This window comes from Apteryx mantelli, chromosome 10 (genome assembly GCF_036417845.1).
Source record: "Apteryx mantelli isolate bAptMan1 chromosome 10, bAptMan1.hap1, whole genome shotgun sequence".
Lineage (NCBI taxonomy): Eukaryota > Metazoa > Chordata > Aves > Apterygiformes > Apterygidae > Apteryx > Apteryx mantelli.
This window is the reverse complement of record NC_089987.1, coordinates 7,280,492-7,307,242: the sequence shown is the minus strand read 5'-3', so window position 1 is coordinate 7,307,242 and position 26,751 is coordinate 7,280,492. Positions and strand designations below refer to the sequence as shown.

Sequence of the window (26,751 nt, the reverse complement as noted above, 5' to 3'; positions counted from 1 at the left end):
CTGCGCCATCCAAATTGGCATCCTTGGGAAGATGCAGAAGCGGACGACTGCTTTTGAAGTGATTTGCTGTTCTGTACTTTCTCTGCTAAATGGTGTGCACAAGTATCTGAAGTCCTGTTGACAATACTCAAAGCACGAGGAAGGAAAACTGGAAATAGTGCCATGAAAAATTGAAATGCCTGGCCTGACCTGACTATGGCAATTTGGGGAGGTGTTTTATGTGATGATAGAACTGTAGAGGAGATCTATCCTCACTAATACATGGTGCAAGAGACTCTTCTATTATGTGTGATGACATACACAACTCTCTGTAGTTCATTATTCATTCAAGGCTCTATTTGAAAAGGTCTTATGTCCTATATAAAACAGACTATTAGGTGATGCATATGAAAAAGAGGATGGATGTGACATTCCTCTCAAACTATACAAACCCTTTTATCTGGCACTACCAAATATACATTATGGGTTATTTTTGCTAGTAAAATAATTTGAATTTAAAATTTAAAGCACACGAAGTGTATGATATCTTAAAAGAGGCCTGTTTGCAAAATTTAAGGGATTTTACATGAACATATAGATTGCCCTAACCTGTTTGGAAGGATTTAGCAACATCATAAAATATTTTTTCTTCAATTAAGTTTTCACTTCTCTTCGTATTGTGTTTTTGAGTACCTTTTGTAGGCAGGTCTCTCTTTGCTGCTAGGTATTGTATCCACTTGTTCTCAGCATACCGGTATCTCCATAGTGATTGTTGGTGGTGGTGATATAGTGTCCTCATTCATTTGCATCTAAAACATCAATTACCTGAACATAATGCTTGTCAATAATACTGAATACAAAGGAGCTGAATACATTCGCAGTGAGTTATACTAAATCATGTGATTTTCTACCCATGTATTACTGACTCCATACAATTCTTCCCTGTGCTTTTGTGCAACATTGAATGACATGGTGCAAATTTTTCTTGTGCTCTTAATATTGTTAATGCATCTTTTTATAAAGACATTCAATCTCTGCCTGCCTCTGAGTATGGACAGTGCATTGTGTGGGAGTTCAAGAACTTCACTTTGCCTTTCTTTCTTTTTGAAAAGAACGAATAAGGGGGCACATCACAACAGCAAGCAAATGACGACCTGGAATTATGCTTTACATGTGGGTACCTAGATAAATTACAGGGAGCCGGAAGGATGCGAGGAGCTGGGGGTGACCTACCTCCTCGCTGCGTGAACCTGGACCTCAGGGGAAACTGTTGTGGGTGGCATTGAACTTCTTTGGTTAATTCTTTGGTTAAACATACTGGAAAATAAATAGACAGTGAAGCTACACTTGAGAACAAATGTTATGCCATAGCCTCCACATTCACCTGAAAACTTGTTAGTCTCTTTTCTGACAAATTTCTTTCTCACAGGCCAGAGCCAAATCCAGAATTTTGGTGAACTGTGCAAAAGATCTGGGATAGGGCCTGGAGGCTATGTGTCTTCGGCACTGTCAGGCAAAATAGGTGTGTAAATATTTTTTTTCGGTGACTGCAGAAATGCAATTTTTAAGATAGATAAAGATTTTTTGGTAAATGTACCAAGTATGCTTTATGCAGTGGTGTTAGAAGACAGGAACACAGTAATGTTGAAATCGGACCGGGAGTATATGTGATTTGGAGGTATTTCTTTGTTGAAATTAGACCAAATGACATCAAGCCAAACACACCAAACCTTGCATATTTTATTGTTGAGTTTTCCCTGTGCTATTCCCTGCATAACCAGCGATGCATGAAAAAGTAGCATAAAATACCACATAAGCATAGTTCTTTATGGATATGTAATTATGAGAGAAAAAGAAAGATATGTGAAGTGTGCATATATAGAATGTGAAGTATCTGTGATAAAACTAAAGGTTTGATTGGAGAAAGGTAACAGACTTTCCTTACAATGTGTGAAACAGTAAATACATTTTTAAATCGTCCCAAATAAGGACCAGTAAATCATTGATGCCATGCCAGTTCATCCACTGTTCTTCCGTATTGCTTCGTGTATGCATTCTCTTTGGGAATTATTCTCTTCAGAACGTATTTAACAATTTCACACTACTATTTTTCATCAGTCTACCCATAAAGCCAGCCCCGGGGCCGCATCACCCCTTTCTGGGCAGTTTATAACAAGCAATACCTGGGGACCTACAAAATTGTCACTGAGTCCTTATCAGCGCTAAGGGCCCTTTACCCCCTGGTTTAGTGGCGAGTTGAAGGTATTTAGCAAAGTATTAATCACCTTCCTGGACCGGGACTTCGACTTCCAGTCCCCGGCGGCTGTCAAATAAAGTTACTGCCCCGTCCTCGACTGCCAGGCTGGCGGCACTGTTAATTGAGCCGCGTGACATCGATTTCGGTGTGTTTATCTGCGTTGCCAAGGTATTTACATGAGTAATATACATCTTTGTGAAGGGCTTAGCGCAAACCCCGCAGAATCCCCCCCGGCCGTGTTGCCTCCCGAAGGCGGTGCTCCCGGCAGCATAAATCCCGCGGCTGCCAGTGGCTGCGCCTGCTGCTCCTTTGCCCTCAATTTCAGTGAGATGGGCCATTGAAAACTCATTACAAGCTGTTTAGACTCTGACTTTGACTTTTGCTCAGCAGTGAACAAAATTAACAGCTCTTGGAGGTAGCAAAAGAGGCACCGAGCCAAAAAAAAAAAAAAAATTGAAATGATGAGGAAAGACATTTAATATTATCTCTATTAGTCATGCAAACAAGCTGAAGTCCAAAGTACGTGTGTTCTGCACATGGCTGTAACCGTGTCGCCTTTGGTGAGTTCCTCCCTTCTCCCAGCTTTTAATACCATGTAAAGAGGCTCACCTGCATGTCAAGTACGCCCCCCCGAATCTGCTTGCATGTCAAGCAACAAGCCTTTGAGTGTAGCAGAATTGCTTCATAAATTTAACTATCACTTTCAAAATTCTGTTTTTTTCTAATTTAGTGCTTGATAGTTTTTATGTGATAATTTTAAAATGCTGTTTATAGCAAAAGTTACCTTGATAAGGTAGTTTCATAGAGGAAAAAAGTGTGTATGTGTGTGTGTATATACATACATATATATATATATAAAAATCATCAGTACTAGAATACTAGAATTGCCTTTTAAAACAAGTTATTCATTTACATTCAAAACAAACCATTTGAATCTTTTCTAATTATGAGAATTAAATTCTTTTAGAATGTTAGAACTATTTATTATGGACCCTTTAATGGCAGTCCAATTATTTTATGCTTCTGAGCAGGCAACAGAGTTTATAGGAATATTTGTTATAACAAGTATGGGCTCTGGTGATAAACTTTAAGTCCTGATCACCTTAATTGCTAAACATTTACGGCATGTTATTCTAATGGTTATAATGTTTTCCAAGATCCCACTATGTTCTTTTTTTTTTAAATGTTCTTCTTTTGTGAGAAATTAGAAAAATAAGTTGGCAACCAAATTGCATTTGAAATAGGAGCAGTAAAACACCTGGGGAAAAAAGTCAACGCGAACAATTCATGAAACAAAGTTCTCTTTAGCTGGTGCACTAGAGTTCAGAGCTGACGAGCAGGAGAGACGAAGGGGCTATATATACTAGAAAACAGTGAAAATTAATGGGTACTTTATGTACCAAGTTAAGCTTCACTCCCATGCTACATTTGGTTTGAATGAAGTTGCACTCCGTTCCCAATTTTCCAGGCGGTGTGGCTGAAGTAAAACGTGGTCAAGCACCTGCGTTAGGGCTCTCAGGAAGCCAACTGTTAGAAAGGGAGCTGGAACCTGAAACCTTCTTGGTTTCCGATTTTGTTGTTCTGATCCTTAAACTGCAGCAACACTGACCTTCATATCATGGAATTCCTTTTGGATGAGGTTAAAAAAAAAATAAAATATTGCTTTCTCCGTTTAGCAACTATCATTTTATTTACTTCAGTATCCCACTGCTGTGGCAGTAGCTGGTGATAACTGGACACACTCGGATTCTGGTGTAATTACACCTCATAGGATCCTTTACAGTCGTCCTGCCGAGTATTGTCGTGACTTTTTGTTAAGGGGTAGTAGTGATCACTTCATCTTGTTGGCCTTCCGGAGATGTACTCTGCGCACTTGATCTTGCTTCAAAAATGCAGCCTTTGATTCCTGAAAGTTCCTACTGCACAACTATTCTTAACCGTTGCATCAATATCTTACATCCATTAATAGAGGTATGAAAAAAAGTTTTAATTGAAAAAACAGATAAGGAAAAGGCTTCTGTGAAAGAGTTATTGTAAAGAGAAATCTAAACATTTTAACTATTATTCCCATTTTAAATGGCATTATGTACGTATACCCATAAAGCGTATGTAAGTGTATATATACTTTTCATCAATTCACTTGCTCTTTTTATTTTCTGTGAATCACAACGTGCATAGAACTGATGAAGGTCAGGCAGGAAATGGGTTATCAGCATCTTATACCACAATGTCAAAATACTTAAAAGTGTTTACAGAGCCCAGTGACACTCAGTGTATTTAAGACTGGCAGACTAAAGCAGAAATAAAACTATTCTTATTCTTCTAAACTAGAATGGGGCCTTGGTGGTTTATGGTTGTTTTAAGGTCCATTAATCCTTGAATCATGAGGCCGTGTAAAAAATGACAGCTTTAACATTCAGTCCCTGGGTTTATTTAAAATGTTTTTACTTCAACGCTGTTTCTAATTAATAACAGTGACTATATAACCCGATTCAAATGTTTCAAAAGCCGAGAGATGGGGATTCGCATTCCCGCCTAGGACATTTTATCAATTATGGCAGGAATGTTCAGCCTCAACTGACTGGTGCCAACTCATCACAGGGAAGGGCTTGCTCTAACAGGGAGAAGATCAGATCCTGTCCCGCAATGTCTTCTGGCCTTTATGGACTTATCTGGGCGCCTGGGTAAAAGGAATGCCGTTGTGAAGCCAGGCGGCAGAGCAATTACAGAAGTGTGTGTGTGTATGTGCTCATGTGGCACGTGTTCCTGCTCAGCTGTCTACCAGCATCTTCCCTCCAGGTCCTTTGCTGAGCCTCCAAACACGGGTCCCTGGAAGAAAATGTTTAGAAAAGTATTGGGTAAAATAATGCATTGAGAACAAGATTGAGCCAGTTGGTTTTAGAGGACGCAGATGTGTTCTTCTCATGTCAGCTGCAACCTGATAGGAATGCTTTCCATAAAATTTCATGGAAGTGCAGTGTTGTACTCAAGAATACACTTTATTGGAATCCACTGGTTTTTCTTTGGCTCACAATCAGAATCAACAGAATGGTGCTGATAAAAATATTGGATTTATCTAGTCATTGTCATTTGTCAAAAATACCAGCTTCACTGACACACTGAAGGAAGAGGCATTTTCTGTATCCCAGAATTGTTCTCTCTCTCTCCGCCAGTGTGCTGCTTCTAAACAGATGTTCGTAGAGCCAAATATGTGGTCTTAAGCAGAAAACAATTAAACAATAGTCGTTTGAAAGCTCTAAACTAAGCAGTGTTCAATACTACATTGGCAGGAACAGAACTAACATTTGGCACTAAGTAATCCATAGTTCAGCTAAACAATTTGGAGAAGCCAGTGAAAAAAGATAGCAGAACAGAGCTGTCGTAGCTTCGCGGGCTGGCAGACATCGGCTTTCTCGGTGTAACCTCACTGCGATGTGGATTTCTTTGGTTGCAGTGGGCTGCGAGACAACAGGCAGCCGATCTAAGACCCATGACGACAACTTCTGCTTTCCGACAAGTAGGAGACATTTGCAAGTAGCTCACGACTGTGGAATATAATCCTGCATTTGGACACAGGCAGATACTGTGTAAAGCTTTTGACCGGAGTCAAAGAGGGAGTCTACCTAACAGGAGTCTTGGGCAGATTGGGGTTTCTAGATGCTTTCCGAGGAGGGTATAAATCTTGACAGGTACTGGAGGCACTTACTGTCCTCAGTGATGACTATTTATCTCCTTTCAGTTCATACCAAGGCTGTTGTCAGCAATGTCCTTTCTCCCATTATTTTTTGCCTTACCTCTTGCTCCTCTTGCCATTCAATGCACAATTTAAAGTCATCTTAGCTGGCCAGGAAACATAAAATAAACTTTTATGCCAACAGAATAATTCTGTATGCCACACTTCCTTATAACTCTGCTCTTAAAATGACAAAAAATACCAATTACTTTTCGCCCCCATTTCAGGCCCCCAGATAAGCTATTCAGAATTGCTTACCGTGTCAGCTAACAGCACCAATTAGCAGAGGTATTACTAAATTCGCCTTACCTGGTGATGTCCTTTAGCTTCTGTATTTAGGTATGTGGAAAAAAAACATTTGATGGAACAGTTCAGATTCAAAGAGGCCAAAAAAATAATTTTTTCAGTAAGGGCAGTTTTTCTGTAAAGGAAATAGTATCCTCTGGTGCAATATTACTGTATTTCAGACTTTAATTTGTATATAGTACTTACATCTTGTGTGTTTGGTAATTGGCCTACATAAAATCAGTCAAATGTATTTCCTGTAGCTAAGTTATTAAATTAGACTTCACAAACCTGTTTGGAATTAAGATGTTATTTTTTGAGAAATGGGAATAAATAACCAAACAAAAGGAAGTGGGTGTTTGTTCTGTTAACAAGCCATCTTTGCCATTGGAGTACCAGTTGCCAGAAAGTCAGGAATTAAAGATTTTGCCTAGAAAAGCAATTTGTGGAAGTGAATACAAAACATATTGGTGTCCTGTATCAGCAAGTCATTATTTAACGAACTTTAACTCTACAATATTTCCATGTAATATTTGGTTTTGTTTTTTTTTGTTAACGATATTGACTTTTTAAAGGTAGTTGATAGAAAAGTTTGTTGAGATACCCTAAAACTCGCTTGGGAAATGTAAACTATAACGACATCAGTTGCAATGAACTTAAGACAAGTTTAAGAAGCGAGGCAGGTGGGTTGGGTTAGGTACGGTGTGAATGGGTGCGGTACGCCCGGCGGTAGAACGGCAGCCGGCGTCGTACGTTAGCGGAGGGGAAGCGGCGCGCTCTGCAAGAGCAGGGTGCTGCGCTGCCGGTGGCTGCCGGCCTGCGCTGGGGGCCCGGGGGCTGCACGGGGCCCCTCTCCCGCACCCTTCTTACCGCGTACGGCTCTTTCCGCCGTCGAGAGGGGCACAGCATCCCTATCGTGTGGGCCTCCGCGAGGCCGGGGCAGTGTTTTCATCAACCATTACATATATTATAAGCTAAGGCAAGAAAAGCCTGTGATATAATTGGCATTTTTCTGCCGAGCGACTGACAGTGCTTTACAACTTATTTTCAGCCAGTGCGCTGCGGCTACTTTTGTTTCTGGGAAATGACAGTGCCTCGTAAAGGAGGACAGCGTAAAGTAGATTAGCTTTTCGAGCAGGAGTAATGCCATTATGACATTCTCTTGGACACTTTTCATAGCAGGCAGGAAAACCTGAGTCCATTTTTTTTAAGATAAATTACAGCACAAGAACAAAAAAAGACAAGTACTCTGTCATCTTGGCATAATGCTAGGGATTTGTGACTATCCATGCGTACTGCCTATACCGTGCTGTACATTTACACACAGAAGAAATATTGCTGGTCTCTACTGCTGCACCATGTTCAGAGCACCATAGTAAATGTAGTGTCCATTAAAGCGTCTTTATTTTCAGAGGCTTTATAACTCTGATAAAAATTCTTTGTGAGCTTTAATAGGACAGAAAATCAGCCCAGCAGAGAGTTATTTTGCAAAATCTTTAAAATGAAATGTCAGCTTAAAAAAAAAAGTCCTTTTTGTTATTAGTATAAAACATTTATACAAATGTTAACATGTGTGTATTGCTGACTCTTGCACACCTGTATGAAGTTTTTGTTAATTGTGTGGGAAAAATGGAACTAGAACAAGGAAGGGATGTTTTTTTCATAAAACCTTGACTGCACGGCACGTTTTTTTTAACTTTCCACGGGTAGATGCTCTTTACTTACAAGCAGGATTGTGTGTTTTACTCCGGAAACTAGAAAGTCCTTGCAAGTGTCATTTTAGATGGGGATATCTTTATTCATTTTTATCTTTTCTCTTTAAAGTAAAGAATTATAGCTCATTCAGGAAAAACATTGTATGCGCATGAACTTTCATGAAAACTGCTAAGTCTCTTTGCAATTGTAGCAGAGGGTCAGTTCACTGATGGCGAGTGATCCAGCTCCGCCGATGTCGCCGAGACCTCCCCGTCTCTGGTGCTGGGGAACGTGGATTGTGATCGGAATAGGAAAGGGGGGATTTGCTTCTCCTGTCCCTGACTGCTGCCACTTTGCTATAAAATCTCTGTGCGAGGCTGCTGCACAAGCTATTTTATGTCGGGATAATTTTCCCCAAGGTTTTACTCAACAGCAGACTGTTCAGTTTTTCCCATTCCTGGGGCTTCCATTCCTTCCTGTTTTGCCCTTTTTCCCTTGACTTTTAAGAAAGCGACACTCCTCCTGCTTTTGTCCCATTTTTCACCTCCAGGAGGTGGTAATTCTATTGCTCAAATGGATTCCTGCTGGTTGCCAACACAACCATGTAATTCTGAGGGGAGAAAAATGCCTTATCTGCAGTTTTGATTTAAAGCAATTTCTTGAAAACATAATAAAGTTTCTCACCAATGGCATTAAAGTTAATAATCCTTAATGTTGAAAAGTGGTGGTTAAAAGAAATGAATGAGCACTTGAAGGTTGCACTCTTTTATTTTAGCAGATAGGGACTCACTTTGGGTTCGAATATAGCCGTACCTAGCGCTGGCGGGTTGGAGGGGAGGGAGGAGAGGGAGAGAAGAGCCTCCCCAGCACCGGGCCTGTCTCAGGACCGTCCAGAATTGCGTCCCATAAGCTTGGGTGAAGGCAAGGTGGTGCCTGGGCTGCTCCCTCGGGACTTCTGGTGCCCCAAAGGAGACAGCACTAGGAACGGGGAAGGGAAGAAGTCTGTGGCTTCTCTGTGCTTCTGCGTTGATCAGTGGTGTAAAGCATGGCGTGCTGTAACTCCCCCGAAGTACGGGCACGGCACGGCACAGCTGGACGTGCCTGGGCATTGCTCCTTCCTCCTTGTTCTTCCTTCTCCCCCTTGCGTGAAAGAGCATGACCTAGATTCATTCACTAGAAAGTACCTTCCTCCACTTGCCTGAGATGCGGGGAAGTGAGGAGTCGTTTGACTAAGGAGATGAACTCTTTATGTCCACAGTCTCTCAGTTTATTTTAGATGTGTATTTTCTTTAGCTTCTGTTATCTTTCCCTAATGTATCTTCTTAAAAAAGTAAGTCCTTCATCTACTTTAAAGGTTTTCGTTATGTATTTATATATATGCATCAAATTCCTGTTTAAATATCCCTTTTCTAAGCTATGTGAACTTAGGTCCTATAAGCTCATACTCTTTAGTCCATGAATCAGCTTCTTTGCTTTTCTTTTCAAGTGCTATATTAATATCATTTTATAAGATGGTGACACAATATTCTAGCTGGGCTTTGCTAGAGAATTAAATAATCCTGTCCTAACTTCAATGAACATGCATTCCCATTCTAGGCAACTGTACCTATAAACATATAAAATAGAAGAGATGCGCTTGCAATCACTATTTTTCCCTATCGTTTCATCCTTCTTTTTTTTTTTTAAATTAATGATGGGTTTGCCATTAACCCAAGGTCTTTTTGAATTCTTTCTGCTCAGATTTATTTGGTATCTGCTTACCACAAACCAATGTGCAGTGCTTTACATGTGTCAACATTAATTTCATATGTCGTGTGTCAGCCAAGTTAGAGGAGAGGCCGAAACCATCGTTTTTGTGGGGGTTTTTGGTTTGTTGTTGTTGTTGTTGCCTTTTTGTTTTTCCTTGCCTCCTCCATGTTTCATTCTCTGCTAATTGTGCAATGTCAGCAAATATAGCTAGTTTGCTGTTGCTTTTTTTTGACTAGGTCATTTATCTAGATTAGATACTGGAGAGAGCTGCAGAGCAACCTCCGGGGAACAGCACTCGCAGGACCCCCGAGCTCAGCACCGCTTATTTCACGCGTGTGCGTGTGTGTGCGTGTGCGCCCGTACCACGCTGCGCATCGCCGAGCTGCGGCTCGGCAGCCCGAGAGCCTCGGCGGGCGGACGGCTAACCCGCTGCGCAGCCTGCGGTCCTTGCTGCTGTCAGCACCTTTGTGCTTAACGCTCTCGGCATAACAGGACTGTCTGTTACATTTGGTCAAGGCGAAAACAATTATTTTGGAGGGGGAAATTCGGTGTTGTATTTAACGAATATGTGCTCGCACTAACAACGCTGGCGCCGCGCGCCGCGGGTTGCGGCCGACGTGATGGTGCGGCTGAGCAGCGAGCGCCCTGCGTGTGCGTGCAGAGCCGTGGGCGCACACAAGCACATCCACAGCTCGGTCCCGGCAAACTTACAGCGAGACAAAGACCCGTCATGTGAAGCTTTAGCTAAAAGTGCTCCGATATTCTGAGAGAATTGCGTCTTTGTACATGAAGGCGTCATTTTTGGCTGCGACATCCTTACACAGTTGGTCGGTCCGGGTTGGTTGGGATCTCATATCTCTTAAATTCTTGTCGGTTGCTGTCTACCAGATTACTACTGTATTAATTCCCATACAGCCTGTCTGCTCGGAGAATAGAGATTATTTTAGATGGTCCACATTAAGTTTTAAGTTGACAGATTTAACAGCTATTTATCTCCAGGGAAAGTGGTCTTTCTAACTTTTTGAGTTAGCAAATGCTCCCTGCTGATACTCATTGCTCTTTTACATGTGTGCCAGGCCCCCTGGAAGTAATTAGCAGCAGGATAAATACCTGGAAGATTATAAGGTTTACATTTTATTAAACATTCTTGAATTTCAATACCTTCCTTGCCATGAAAGCGCTTCTGAGAGTGAGCATACACCCTTTAATAATGACACAAGTCGTAGTGCTCTCAGCCATTTATCAGCATTCACACCATTTGGCCCCTGCAAAATTTTTCTGTGATTTATTTTTAAAAGTAGCAATCTGAAGGCTGCAGCAGCACTTAACACGGCGGAGATAAGATGCGACAAAATTAGTGAACAGTTGATGTAAAAAGCTTTGTTTAGCTCTTCAGTCGAATTTGTACATAAGAGTATTTATTTGTTGTAATCCACTTTGCATAAAGTACAGCTAATTAATCTGTAGCTCAGCCTTCCAAGCGACATTGCTGTGGAGGAGGCAGATGGCGTAGCTCCTCCGGGCTGCGGCTTGCACCCGTGGTCCTCGCCCGCCGCTGTGGAAGAGAGGTGGGGGTGTGCGAGTGTGCCGGCAGCCCCACGCGGTTTTCCTCCCGCGCTGCCCGCAGGGGCTGCCCGCGTTGCGGTGGGCGCTGCGGGCGCCGTGGGCTGCGGCCCAGCCTCGCGCGCGGGCTGCGGCGGGCGATGGCGAGCTGGGCTGCGCGGCCGCTCGGGGGCAGGAGGGCGGCGGGCGCTTACTGCAGAGCAGAGTCCAGCGCGAAACAGAGCTAAGCTAAGCGTGCAAAATTGTCGTTTGCATCGACTTCCTAACTCTTAGTACGCCAAAGCCCCGGGCATCCCCAAGGACCCTGCCAAGAGCCCCTGAAGCCTTTTGGGAAAGCAAAAGCAGCCTTTACCACTCAGATTTTTTAAATTTCCTACTCTTCTTGATAGGGAACACCAACTGTGACACAGTGTGCAACCCTATGGGGTACAAATAACCAAGCGGCACGTACGCCTTCTGCTGGAGACTGTTCAGTCTCCATGACCTGCACATCACGCAGTTCCAATGGTACTCCTAAGGGCTGCTTTCTTCGGTGGGAAGATTTCTTCCCAAGCAATCAGTGTTGATTCTGTTTAACAACTTTTATTTTATTTTATTTTATTTTTTCATTTCATTTCATTTGATTTCATTTGATTTCATTTTTTTGTTGTTACTTAGAAAGAAATTTCTGTGAAAACAAAGCCACACATTCTTCTCTTAGACATATATGTCTTCTCCTGCCTGAAATGTAGTTCAGAGTTTATTAAACAAGCCAGAAAATTGCATGCTATCTCAAGAATGTGACTATTTGCTACTCTCCCTGAGATATGCCATATGCTTAGTAATGTTGTCTTAGTAGAGGAGAGGTCTGCTGTTAATGACTGCATTAATGTTATCATATAATTTTTATTGGGTGATTCTCTTATCAGACAGTATGAGTGTATGTTATGTTTGGTCAGTGCATAGTATTCTTTGGGAGGGGGAAAGGAAAATCTACAGTCATTTATGAAAACAATGTTGCATTGTTTCTAACTGAGAAGGCAGTGTTTTGTTCTGGTATTTGGTGTTACTGACGGCAGGCAAAACAAAACATGCTATCATTTTCCAGGGTTTTATAACGACAGCATGAGTTCTGCATCTGCTAAGTTTTCACAGATGCAATATATTAGGCAAACTCAATATAGAAATTGTTTGACAAACTGGTTAAATGCAGCATCAGAATGATTATTTTTGGAATAGTTTTGGTCATCAAAGAAAAAAACACTTAAAAATATATTTGCCTGTTACTAATCACAAGGAAGATGCTGAAACACATTTTTGTAGGAGGGCTTAATATTGACATAACATTGAAATCCAGCCTTTTCTCATGCAAATCATGAAAACATATACATAATTACGGAATGTTTTGCATAGACAAACATATTTGCATACAAGTATATTTTGCATTAAAGTATACAAAGATTCCTGTCTTTATCTAAAGTGCATCTTTTGTTGCTTTGCTTTAACTGTGCAGTGTTTCAATACCTTGTGTGCTTGAATCCGTGTTTATTTCAGTCAGTGAGAAGACCTCAGCAGCGTTTGGGTGCAGCTCTGTAGTAGGGATAAGAAAGTAGAAAATGAGGTCTTACAAAGAAAGTTGTTAATGCTCTGCTGTTTTCAGAATAAAACCAGAAATGTGGGACGTAAGCTGGGGGTTATAGAAAGATTTTTGCATCAAAGCTTTTTTTATTTTGGTTTGGTTTGTGTCTTGAATGCAACATTAAAATGTGTAATATAGTTAAAAATATAAAAGAAGAAATATCTATCTTTTATTAAAAACCAATTTCTTCTTTGCTCTGTGGAATGTTTTAATATTTGCAACAGTTGTAAGCATGTTTTAGTAAAACCATTACAAACTAGTGTGCAGAATAGGATACCCCATTATGTCACTGATAAAAGTGAAACAATTGAATATGACCCAAGGGTGGATTATTGCCACCAAGAATGTAGCAGAATGTGCATTACAGTTAGCATAATTGCACAGCTAACTGATTTCTTTTCCTTTAAATTAAAATTGCAATAGGAATCTACAGTATCTAATTTTGCTTACCAAGTCATTTAGGAACTGTTTGCAAAGTAGAACAGACTGGAAGTAATATAAAGAAATGGGGGAGAAAAAAAGCCCTTCTTGCATAAATTATTTTCTACAAGCAACTAAAAGTTCTGGACTGAAAGACTCTGTCAAACTAGCACAAACTTTGCAGAGAAGGCAAATAAGTGCTCATGGTCCCACAGTCCAAACATAATTTTATGGAACTCCAAAAGTCAAATTGGTTACAACTTATCCAGCATTTAATGAAACTAAGGAAGAAAAGATGATGGAAAAATGGTTTCTTTCAAGTTTTTTCTTACGTTGGAGATAAAGAGGAAGGCTCAAGGGACAGCAGATTCAAAGCCTTGTGTGCAAAAAGTCTAGTTTTGAGTTATTAATGGTCCAAGCTTCATTAATGAGTCTTACTCCTGTAATTTTCTTGTGAGCTTAAATCTATATCCCCTTCTAAGTGCCTTATGCTTGCCCAAGAAAGTTTGTATATTTTAAAAGCTAATATCACGTTAAAACCCCGACTACCACAAAACTGAAAAGCTACCAGAATGTTTTGGCTCTTTTTTCCAAGTTGGGAAATGCATAAGACACAAAGCAAAATAGATACAGAACTTGGCTGAACTTTACTTGCATTTTGCCAATGAAAGCTTGCAAAATGCAGCCAACTTGGCTATTAAAAAGAGCCCTTGAGCCAGCACTAATTATGTCAACAAGTAGTTCGTGCTCAGTCCTCAGCGAGCCCTGCACTTTTCCCGGATGGGAGGATGAATGTCATGGATGCAGGGAGCCGAGCAGCTGCTTCGTTTGCCATTACTCCATTTAAGGGTGTGCTAACCTTGCAACAACCTAGTGACATCATCATTTTTCACCTTATTCCTTTCTCCTGGGGTATGTCTTCACAATAAGCCGGAGGTGAAAAGGTTTCCCAGGCAGGCAGACAGCCTGCATGACAAATGTGCTGAGGAGTCAAAGAAAATTTTAACCTGCCCTACCTAGCCACAGTCACTTTTTGCACCTAAGAGCAAAGTGATAAATGTTTTTCTTTAAGCAGAGGGAGGGGTGCAAAGGGGGAGGCAGGGGAAGAGGAAAAGTAGGATACGCGGCGCAGGATGCTGTGCTAAATGGATCTGTATACCTTTTTTCTTTCCTGCCGCAGGTAAACGAGGAGAGTGACTGACCCTTACATCTCGATTAAGGTGTTCATATAATGGGAGGCTCTTCATTTTAAAAATCTGCTCAGTATTTCTTCACTAAGTAGATCTATGTTATACTCACCTTGGCAACATTAGGGAATTGTAATTTTTTGCTGTGCTTTTTTATTATTTTTGCTCTTAGTGTGCCCAGTCATTTTCACATGGATCTAAGAAATCCTTGTAATTTTGTGACACTTTTCTCTCACTCTAAAACAAGGTATAATTTTTTTATAGTTGACTAAAACCTTCATAGTGCACATTGCATTATATTCTATCAGGTCATAGACTGAAGTCAGGCGTAAGCAAAGCTCGCCAGGATATACCAGTGCTCAGCTACGTAATGCAGGGATTAAGTGTAGTAATATTAGAATATGGTATAAAACTAACTTTGAGGGCAGGGTAGCCCTGGCTCTGTCATCTCTATAGCTGCTTTTAGTTAGGAAATAAGCAAAGAGGTGATCCCGGAGGCTATACAGCATTTTCCCGTGGAGAGCTGGGGGAGGACGCGCGGGTGGAAAGGGTCAGGCCACCGTCGGGCTGATTTCGGCGGCGGCACCGTCCAGCCGGGGCCCCGCCGCGGCGCTGCGCTGCCCGCTCGCCGGAGGCGTTGGCATCCCTCTGGGACGGTGACGGCCGCGTTAGTCCGCGACGGCCGCCGTGCCTCCTCCCCGGAGAAGCGGCCCGCCACGACGGGAGCGACCGGCGTCGCGTCCTGGCTGATGGGTTTATCCCGCGCTCGCGCCGGCAGGGTGATTTATGTGGAATCTCAGCGTCGTGATTTTCCAGCACCGGAGAAAGCTGGTGTAATGAGCAGGGTAGTTTAAACATGAGAAAAAAAGAAGCGGTGACTGGAGCCGATGTCGGGGGAGGGAGTCGGAAGGGATCTGGGGGGGCCGTGCCGGGGAGCCGTGCGGGCTGCCCTGCGATCGCGCCCCGCGCTCCAGCACCTCGCCCCGTCTGCCTTCGCGCGCTACGCGCTGCCCTGTGCCCGGGCGAGCAGGCGCAAACGCCCGCGCGCGCCCACCTGCGTGCGTGCTGCGGGTGCGCCCAGCCTGCGCTGCAAAACACGCCGGAGGTCCGGCTGAAGAAAGATGTGTGGTCGTCAACGCTGCATAAGTTGTTTATACGTCGTATGGAAGACTTTTCAAATGTTTTAATTGTCATGTTAAGATTTCAGGTCTAAAACCGTTGTGATTGAACAAACAGGCTTTTAGCTAATTTAAGTTGGAATAAAAGTGAGCATTTCAAAGCTGTATGATGGGAATAGCTCATAAATGAAGCATTTTTTCCCCTTAGGGATATAATCAGAATGCAGAAAAATCCCCATAGGGAAGACATTCATAAATTAGAAAAAAAAATTGCTAAACAGAAGCATCATATTGCTGGATATTAAGCTAGAGGAATGCTAAAAGAACCCTGGCCTTGTTTGTAAAGTTGTGAATAAATCTGTTAAAAATATTGAATTTATATTTAACTTGAAAAACAGGGCAAGATCTTTTATTCTGCACTTATAAGTTTGAATACACTTTCAGTTGCTCTTAGTTATCTCAAATTAAATCTTAAATTGAGCTTGTGGTTCCGTGAATTAATACTCTGGCCTTTCAGCTCTTTTGCTGAGGTCATTCAAATCTAATGGTAGAAATGGTCACAGGGTCAAGTCTTGGTATGTAGAGTATAGAAATGGTTTAATGATGCCAGCAGATGTTTGCATTCTGCATGTTGGAGTTGTAATGCACTGGTGGGCTCTGTGAAGGCACTCGATTATCGCGTTATTATATCTTCAGTCTATCTGAGTTGTGAGGCAGGAAATAAGAAAGCATTAAAATAAGGTGAAGGTTCTGCCTTCAACCAGCACAAATAAGCGAAATCACAGTTAATTTTCTTCCTACGCCCTTCTTAACTGTCCCTATTGTGCTTAGTCATTGTCAGGGTCTTGGGAGGTCGCATAAACTTAAATAAATAGGCTGCAGTTGGCTAGAAAAATCGAGACACATAAGAATGACTTTGAAATGCTTTGGCTTTTGCTATTATAAACCAGAACTTAAGTATTATGTTTACAGACTTTATATCTAGTTCTCTGTTAATGTCATAATTCTATAAAAGGTTGAAAATACCCATGAATATGAAAATATTAATAATCAAGGTGAAAATATTAGTAATCCAGGAGCCAGCGAAGAATTGCATAGTGCCAGGCAGGTTCTGTCATATGGGCTCAACACTGTTAATATAAGTAAGTGCAGATTTTGTATGAGAACGTTATGAGAACAGGACCTGCACATACATAGTAGCCAGTTTTCATCATTTGTTAATTATAAGGATATTAAAAACCAAGTAAACACATATTATTGCAGACTTCACTGGAAAGCAAAAGCTGTTAAATACAGAATTGCATTCTTAGTGCTTTTTTTCCCCTTTTTTGTTTAAATGTGACCTCTATTCCACCTCCTCCTAAAACACACTGGTACAAAAGGGCTTGTGCTTTTCCACTCAGAAACACGACACAGCCAACATCACTAGAGAGAAGGGATCCCAGGGCAGTTAATTCCCTTTTCTTGTTTTTAATGGCATTTTGCAAAACCGCATCCCTAGACTACAAATTATATACAAAATTCCATCCTTTCAGTCGTTCTTAAAATAAAATTGTAATACTTTTAAAAACAACTGAATGAAAGATGACTAGAGGCTGACAAACCTTTTGTTTAGCCATTCTGCGAAACGGCAGCATGGCATATTTGACGTTTCCAGAATTTTTGCCGGTTGTCTTTCCTAGTTCATCGCTGCCACCTTTCTCTTTGCTCAGTGCAAATAATTAATTATCAGCTGTGATGATAGTTATTAAGGATGTAACAGTACCATCTCTTTCGCTAATGCACTGCGGTTTGGAGCGACTGCATGGTAAGTTTACCCTGTAATATTGCGTTTGGACGTCAAGAGAGACCGTGCTGGCCGTTGAGCTGCTTCCAGCGTGTTGGATTTCCGTGTCGGGGTGGTGGGTGCGCGGGGCGGCAGCCGTGCTGGCGGGCCGGCGGGGCGCCGCAGCCCCTGCCCGTGCCCCCGGAACCGCCGGTTTAGTCTTAGGGGCCAGCTTATCCTCCGGGCCTGCTGGAGCCCGGTAAAACCGCCCGCCTACGGCCTCGGCAGGAAGGTGTTCAGACCTTGTAGATACGACTCGATGCAAGTGTGTCTAAAGGTCCAAAACAATAATAAATGGCGATTAAATCTGAGTCCATTTAATCCGTGGCCTTAGTTTTCAAGGTTTTTTTATGGCTTTGTGCGTGGAAATGTTGCGTGCCTATAGACTTAGCTTATAGGCATTGTGTGGGTATCAGAAACTGCAGATGAACGTTTCCCCTTCCTCCCGCCACGGAAGCGTGGCAGGATCTAACCAGAGGCAGCTCCTGGTCGCTCTTTGCCGGAAGAAGGGATAACTGAAACAAAGGTGCGTCACGTGTTGTGCAGGCAAGTTTTTGTTTTCAGTCAGCTGGACTGCAAATAAAGGGATAAATATGCGTTGCCAGAAAATGGATTATGCTTTTCTTTTTCTTTAAACACTGTGGGATTTGTCCCTTCTTCCACCAGGAGACCTACAAGGTCGCCAAATTAAACCTTTATACAATCCAAAAATTGAATCTTAGTACATCCATTTTCCTAATACAATTTCTGCAATACCTATCGGTGCTGACAGTTTTGGTCGCATATCTCTATTGTGCTGTTCAGTTTTATTTGACAGTGCAGGATGGCATCAGCATGTATTGGAGGTAACATCTGAGCTGTGGCTGATCTCTTGGGACTGCTGTACTACTTTACCTCCTTGCCATCATAAATGGATGTTTCTGTCATTCCCTAAGATTTCCTCCTGGGTTAGGCATCTTTCTTTAATTATTAATCAAAAGCAATGTAACAATCATTGCAAACAAACGTATCGCTGTACTGAAGCGAGTGTGTTAGGTGCAATGTTAGTAGTATTAGTGGAACAGGATTTGGATGTAAAGGTTGTGATCTTGTCTTTTTCGCACCTGCTTGATACATAAATTATTATGCAAGTCTGAGTATTGTAGCTCCCTGCTGCAAAAAGAGGAAAATGAGTGCAGTAGGCTAGCTTTTGCACAGCGTTCAAACTGAACAAAGGCCAAGTGACTTATGCAGAGCCGTTGCTGAAATCTGTGCCATAGCTAGGACAAAAATGTCCTGAGCTGGAATGCAACCGTATGCTTACTACTGGAAAAAAGAGAGCACGGGCATAGAAATGTAAAATCCCGTAGCTTTTGGTTTGGGTTGAGACTGGTTTACAGCGTTCTGTTTTCCTTAATTTTCACGTGTGTTTTGCTTGCAACTGTCGTGCTTTCGAAAGGAAATCTAAATTTCACGAGCCTGTTCTTCTGTGCACAGATCAGTGTGGGACGGCTTGGTTCCCGCGCTGCGTGCGCTCGCGCAGCGCTCGGTTCGAACGCAGGATGCTTGAGCGGTACCTAGGAAATGCCTGCTGGAAGTTAGGTCCATCTCGGCAGAGCTCAGGGTAGAGCCGTCGCTGACGGCTGCGGTCAGCATGGACACGGTTGGTGTTTTCCCGTGCAGAGCCGCGGGGAGAGAGCGGGCGATGCCCTCCGGCACCGTAGGGCGGTGAGGAAGAGCGCGGTGCCCGTGGGCAGGGTGCTCAGGCGCCGGCAGCCCCTCGAGAGCGGGGTGCTCGGCAGCGGTGCCCGGGATCGGGGCGCAGAGCTTGGCCGCAGAAAAAGATGGGATTTCATCACGAAAAGATGCTGCTCGTGATCTCAGAAGTGGAGTATCAATATGAAAGGCATCCACTTTCACAGAAACAAAACTGCAGCGGTACAGGGCTAATAAAATGCATGCAATCAAATCTGAACTGCTTGTTTCTGTGAGGCACTCATCTAAAACACAAATTTAATATACTTTTCTTTGATAAAACTCCTATTAGGTGTTGGCATAGTCATCGTAGGTAGCGTTGCCATCTTAAATATCAGATTGAGAGTAATTTGTTGGCTCCTGCAAATCAGCATTCTATTGAAGGTATTTATTAAGCTCTAAAATAAATTATACATATTTCATCGTGTGCATTATATATGGGTACAGTGCATTGCATTGCAGTGTGTAATTTTTTCTTCTTGAACTGCTTGCAAGTATCCATTTTCACTGAAGTAAATGCATAACCTCAAGTCAGGCTGTCTATTTAAACATTACCGTAACCATATAAAAACTATCAAAGAAACCCTGCTAGCATATGAACTTTAGTTTTTATTTGCATTCACTAAGATTGTCGCAAATGTTCTATCTCCTTCAACAAACCTATTGCTATTATAATAATATGAATATGTGCACTTATTAAAAAATCAGTTGTGCAGCTCACAGTCACCCATCAAGAGGTGGTGAATGTAGTTGCTCAGCCTGGAAACTAATAGGGTCCTCATTTCCAGTTAACCTCATGTCTTCTTTATAGGAAACAGAGATCAAACTTTCCAAAGCAATGAAAACTGCTAGATATGCAGCTGATATGGAAATGAAATTTGTACGAATTCTTATTTAGGCTGATTTGAAAAATGCACACTGAAATACTAGAGCAATTCCAAATTCTGACTTTCTGCTCCCAGAAAAAAAGTGAGCTGTGCTGTTTTATGAAAGCATTTTATTCTGTAATGTGTGTGATCTGGAAAGGATTTCTGCCTTGAATACTACTGCACTTAGAATATAATCACTACATGATAATGAGGAAGAGATCAAGGTTCCAGTTCTTTCTCTCTTGCTCAGTGTCAGTTAGAGGATTCAGCCTCTCTGCTTTTAAAAATATGTGACCTCAACCTGGCTCCTTCTCTTTTTATAGGACTTAATTTTAGCTAACTATCCCGGTCTTGAGAACAGAGAAATGAGAATCAGGTGATGTTTGTAAAGGTTTAGGAAGCCACGAACTATTAAAAAGGTATTTAAACAAATAAGAGCAGTGATGTTCGCTTCTAAGATTATCCCAACTACATTTCCTTGATTTTATCTTGATGTAACTCAAAAATAACTTTGCGATAGTCGTGTGGGAATTAACAGCAATTTATAGATAAATCGAAGCTATCTGTTTCAAAGCTGGGAACTCAAAATCAGGTGCTCGGTTCTGAGTTTCAGCAAACTGGCATTTAAATGTATAAAATACCTACTTATAAGCCTAAATAAATGCTCGATCTTGCTAAGAGGAAGAGGATTGCGGTAGGTGGAAACGTCGCTCCCAGCTGCTGGGATGTTTCCCACGCCTTTACCTTTGCTCTTTGAGAGAGAACGTGAGGGAGATTCCTTGCTCGGGGTGAATCTGAATTTAAAACTCAGATTATACAGTAAGAACCTAATGAATTGCAGAGTGCATCTCTTTACTTGGAAAAAGAGTGCAGGAACATGAGCAATCTTGGACTGTATGTAAATTGTTTCATTGTACCTGCTAAATATAACATGAAAAACTTGAGACTTATAAAATGTTGCCTGCTCTTATCGAGTGTCGAAGAGATTACCTCTTAACAGAAGTTTCATTTTCATTTCCTCCAACATTTACTGAAGTGAACGAGGGCCGTGACTCCTTTATTTCCTAATCCGAGCCAGCAACTTGCTTTTTTCTGTGTTTTATGTCATTTCATATGACATTGCATCGAGGCAATTCAGTCCTGTATGCAGTTGAACCAAAAGCAATTTAAGTCAAAAATGGACAAATATGGATGTCATTTATAAAGCTTGTTCAAAGGTCTTTGACACAGCTCAAAGGCTGCGCACTTTGGAGGTGCAGCAAGGTTTTTCTCCTCTTATTTCTGAAGCTGAACTGGGGAGTTTTAATAGAACGAGGAGCGGACAATACTTTGTACTTGGAGCAATCCTTCCTTAAACAAAAAGAGTGTTCTCACTTTTATTATTTATGGAAATTTTTTAGAAGAAAAATACAGGACTCGATAGAAAAACAACTGTAGCGGTGTTAGTGGAGCCGCCTTGCAGATTAAAAGCCAAACACCTGGTGGTACAGTCCGCTGAAATCCAAAAGCTTGTCCAGGGCACAAAGTTGGAGTATGATGGGGGAAATAAGTTACATGATGCTTAAAGATGCTTAAAAACATTGTTTTTACTTGACTACTGAAGAGTTTCTCTGAGGGAGTAGTTCAGTAGTGATCTTCAAATAAAATCCTAGTGACAAATACAAATATCCAACGTACAAATGTGTCTTCATGTAAAAAGAAATTTTTTTCTCTCTTCCTCTGCCCTAAGCATTCAGCTGATAGGATTCACATGTCCTTTGCTTGGGATCTCAAGAAATGCTTGGAATTGCCTACAAATGTATTTCTTTAATCTTGTTTTTGTTTAGGATATGTTTTAAAACACTCGGATGTTCTGATACGGAAAGCGAACAGATGGATACACCACTGAGGAGTGTATCCCTGCAGCTGCAGATATTGCCCTCCGTGTCCCCTGCCTTCCTGACTTGTCCCTTCCCCTCGAGCCCGGGGGACTGTTAATGCTTTTGTAATATATGTTATTTTGTTAATTGAAGTGTGTTCAAAATCGCCAGCACATATTTATTAGTCATTAAAAATGCTCTGTTTCTGTCTGTTGTCTTGACAATAAGGGGTCATGGAAAAACAGTGCCATGAGAACTGTTTGTCATTAAGGAAGTATATTGGCAAATGAAACGACAGTTTATAGATAAATTTGTTATAACATGTATGCTGTACTTTCCCAAAAAATGCAGTAATTAAAATATTGCTGCACTGTTGGTAAAAATGGGTTTAAGGAGCCTTGTCAATGTGTTGCTAATTAATTAAAGAACTTTTTTTAATATCAGAATAGCGTCATCATGGCTTCTTGAAGCAATTAAAGTGGTGAATTACTTGCGTGCCCTTACATTTTATCTTTATTCTAAATCTTTTGCTACACTCTTCTCCAAATAGTAAATATATTCAATAATTGTATCTGATAACATGTAAGTAGTTTTATAATAGATAGTGAGATATATAATACAGATGAAAATGGTACAGATTACATCTAGTGGATATTACATTTATTTGATAACTGTAGTATGAGATGGCTGCTTGCTGCAGATTTCAAAGGGCTCTGAAAGCTTGATAAACTGATAGGCACCTTATAGAGAGTGCGTTATTTCCCATGCCTCCTTAATTCTCGCAGTTACCTCGGGAACAAAACCTGGTTTAAGCGTGCGCAGCAGCACAGCTAAACACTTTGGGGGAAAGATGACAGTATATCTAAGCCAATTCAACCTGTCCGCGAAATGGGAGCTCTAGCCACTGTTTAATGTAATACGAATAATGGAGACCGGTTTGCAAGCAAGTGGTTCCTATCTACTGCTCGCGGAGTGTTAGATTCTTAAAAAGAATAAAAATCAACCTACCTCTGTAGTATTTAAGAGCTTATCACACGTAGAAAGAGACTCTTAATAGCAATGGAAACGTTGCTCCAGAATTACTGCAATTTTCAGATACTCTTGAGCTGCAACCAAAGATACCTAAAAATGTTGCGTACTGAAAGCCGACCTTCGGCTCCCTGGTGCCCGCAGCGGGTGCCGGCGCGGGGCGGCGCGGGTGCCCGGCACGCCGGGCGCGAGGGGCGGACGCGGGGCCTCGGCTCCTGCCCTTGCCCTCCGCGGCGACCGGGCAGGCGGGTGGGCGGCCGGTGGCCCCGGCTGCCCTGCGGCTGCCCGCGGAGCGGCGCCTCCGGTTGCTGCCCGGCGCAACTCGGGCCGCAAGAGTTGCGCTGGCAAAGCCTCGCTGGTTAGACTCGCTGAACGTACCCGTCTCGTTCCAACAGAGCTAAGAGCGGGCCGGCACATGAGGGACGGGGAGCGGAGCCGGCCGGCGCCTGCGCTCGTGAGTGTGATTCCTGCGTGGGCTTGAACCGTTTGCGGTGCTGCGCGGCGGTGCTGCGTACCCCCGCGGGGGGACCCGGCGCCCTCGCCTCGCCTCGCCGTCGCCGTCGCCTTCGCCGGGGAGCTTTGGAGGACACGGCCCCGGGAAAGGCGACCTGCTGCATTACTGAAGTACACTTGGGTGAAATATCTCTCAGCGCTGAGCAAACATTACAAGTAACGAATCTATTTAATGGAGTGTATTATTTTATTATAGCTAGTTGCTATAATAGGCAGTTAAAGCATGATAAACAAAAGCAGCAGAAATGTGATGTACTAGGAGATCAGATCTGTTTCCCTTATATTTGTTTTGTCAACTCGCATTCATCTACTTTCTGTTTTCTTTGGTGGGCAATCACCAAGGCGTGAAATAGCTGCCTTCCCACGTTAGCAAGCCATGTAAATTTTGCTTTGGGAATGAGCTTATTTCAGACAGCATTCCTAATCATGGTGCATTAGCAGCCCTTGTGCGGGGACGAGCACGTGAATTAAATGTTTGAATTCTTAGGGATGACATAATTGAAGTAATTTACTAATCTCTGACCTGGATAAAGCTTAGCATATGAAGTAATGATAAAAAGTCATAAATATGTTACAAAGTTGGCATATCAAAGTAATTGAGAAACAAAATAATATGGTGGCGCTCAGACTGTTGATGCAAATGAGCATATCATTAAGTGATGCTCTGAACAAAAAGGCTGGCAACATGCCTTTAAATCAAGTATTCTTCTAATGCCAAGAGCAAAATGTTTATTTTTTTGTGTTAGAGTTTACTAGCCTTTTTATATTTTCTCTGTTTGTATAGGTTGACTGTATTTTTTTCCCTTTCAAGAACTGTATCCTGGTAATGTTATTGCTGTCCACTACACTTCTAATGGAAGAGTAACACTGAAAGCATAATTACATTTCCTAATTATGTGTAATTAAGCAAAACCCAGATGATGTATTCAGTGAGCTCTTGGAATAGCCAAGGGTCAAGGACTTTTGGAATTTTGTAGCATTTTTCTAAATAAGCACATTATACTGTTTAAGCCAAGATCCAGTTTTGAGCAGTCTGTTCTGTAAACCTGCTTAACAGCTAAAATATATAGTATTCATTTATTTAGCTGAGTAAGGATATAGTTGAGATTTCCTCCCGCCCGTTTTTAGATTTGTCGTACTTAACCCAGGAAAAGGGACTTTAAACTCAGCACCATAATGTTCTGCATGCTGACAAGCTAAGTGATATTTATTTTTTCAAACCTTAATCCTTTTGAAACATGGAGAAATAAATACATCCTCTTATCTAGCATATGCCTGAGACTGGAAATAAATTCTTATTTTCTTGTAGTCCTGTACCAATGGTCTACAATGAATAATTTGGGCAGTCTCACTGAATATAATAGGAAGAGCTTCTCTATTACCAGTGATAATTATAAAGCTCATAATGGGAAACCTCCAAAGCCCTACCATCAATCAAGGAAAATAAACAATGGGAAATGATAGGTATATAGAAGTGAAAATGGCAAAACCACATATGGAAATGCAATAGTTTCTGCAAGGTTATAAATCATGGGAGAGTCATAATTTTAAATGTAATTAATATTCTCAGATTAAAACATAACTTTCTGAGGTATTTAGCAGACATTTTTCCAGTCAGGAACTGGGTGAGTCAGAGCGTTAGTAATGGGATTAAGGAGACTTTCACTTCTGGAGCATTAGGTCAAATATGACCCGAGTCTGCAGTGCCTGAAAGTTATCATTTCACGGCTGTGCAGCGGCCTTGGTGAAAAGATTTGTTGATTTTGGTCTAGACCCCAGCAGGCGAGGCTCTGTGGACCAAAACCAGCCATGCTGTAAGCAGTTTTGCTCCCAGGAAAATGAAAGAAGCTGGCCTCCGTTGTCTCAAGGCTTGAACTGTGAAGAGTACGAGCACCTCGGTGCACATCCTATTTATTGAGTTCTTGCCGCAGGAGAAGCCGGAGCGGGCGGGCAGCCCCTTCCCCGCCGCCCGCCCGCTCCCCGCAGGCCCGGGTGCCGCTGTGTGGGCGAAGTGTCATTTCCTGCACGTTCTGCTCTTCCTGTCTCACCAACGCCTGTTCTGGAAACCAAGGGCAAAGATGAAACGAAGACCTGCAGAGCCCTCCTTAACATCTAAATTCCCACCCATGCATCTCCAGTAGAGCTTGGGAAGGACTTAGCCCCAGGGGTGGACACACTGCAGCCCGTTGCCTATCAATTAAGCCATCTACACCAGTAAAAATTTGCTGAAGTTTAGTAAGTAAATAATTTATATATTTTTATATATATATATATATGTATGTGTATAAAAATACACTCCATTGAATGCCCTTGGCTTTTTTCACGGAGCAGTGTTGGAGGCTTTGCAGTTATCTCCACTCACACATAGTGCCAGCCCTCCCCAAACCGTGGCGCTGGTATTCTCCTGTAGGTACGCAGTACTATGTATTTCCTGGAAGTATTTTGCTCTGGTATTGGAAGGCTACAGAGGGAAAGAAGCGTGAAGCGTCAGTGAGCGGTTCAGGCGTCGCCAGCGAGCGCGTCGCGGTTGCAGCGCCCGGTTTCCTGGTGGGCGTTTGGTTGCGAGGTGCGCCCGACACCGAGCGCTGCCAGCTGCGCAGAAGAAACGATACCGCTGACGGACAGGTCGCTACGCTTGCAGCAACAGATGAGCCCTAAACGTGAGAAGATCTGCAACAGATACAGGAGTTCTTCCGAAAAATACGTTTCAACAGATTTACGGCGTTCACGCATGGTTAAATGCGCTGTGCTGTGTGTTATATATATTCAGACTTTCGGTCCCAATGCATTCCTGAAAAGAATATCCGGGGTTGTTGTAAGGATTAAATGTCCCATGGGGGATGAAAACACCAGAGAGTGGAGGACAATGAAATGTTAGCTTTGCAAACAAGCAGATGTAGCGTAATAAGTCAATACGTGCTGAGGACCAGCGTGTGCAGAAGCCGAATGGTACTTTCAGCTGGGCAGGGGCCAGCATGGAAGCAGAGCTCCTGCAGGACCCGGCTTATAAAAGAAACATCAGGCATCCGACGCTGTAGCAATGGGCACGAGTGAGAAAGAAGTTCTATTCAGATATCTTTACTTCTGTCTTAAAATATTCATATGGTTAATATTTAAGTTTCAGAAAAATGTGGCCAGAGAGAGAAAGTTCTTCTAAATGACCCCATTTGTGCTAATGTAACAATCTAATGAAAACTTTAATGCTTATGTTTGCATAATTTCCATCCATTTTTTGCTGTTCTGATTATTAAAATTGCTCATTGAAGGAATGTCTTTTGTTTTGTTTGATTTGAGCTTTCCCTTTGGTAAGAGTTGTAA

General features: G+C 42.1%; 1 protein-coding gene across 6 annotated transcripts in view; it reads left to right on the top strand.

The window, feature by feature from the left end:
* The window catches only part of WWOX (WW domain containing oxidoreductase), a 524,615-nt gene that overhangs the window by 309,938 nt on the left and 187,926 nt on the right, over window positions 1–26,751 (top strand). Inside the window, exon 9 of one of the 6 annotated variants that reach the window (XM_013941165.2) lies at window positions 21,859–22,357. The exons of the other annotated variants lie outside the window; for them this stretch is intronic. Within the exon in view, the coding sequence (XP_013796619.2) occupies window positions 21,859–21,870 (12 nt within the window). The 3' untranslated portion in view covers window positions 21,871–22,357. Of the gene's footprint in view, window positions 1–21,858; window positions 22,358–26,751 lie in introns of those variants that run through there. 6 annotated transcript variants of the gene reach the window in all.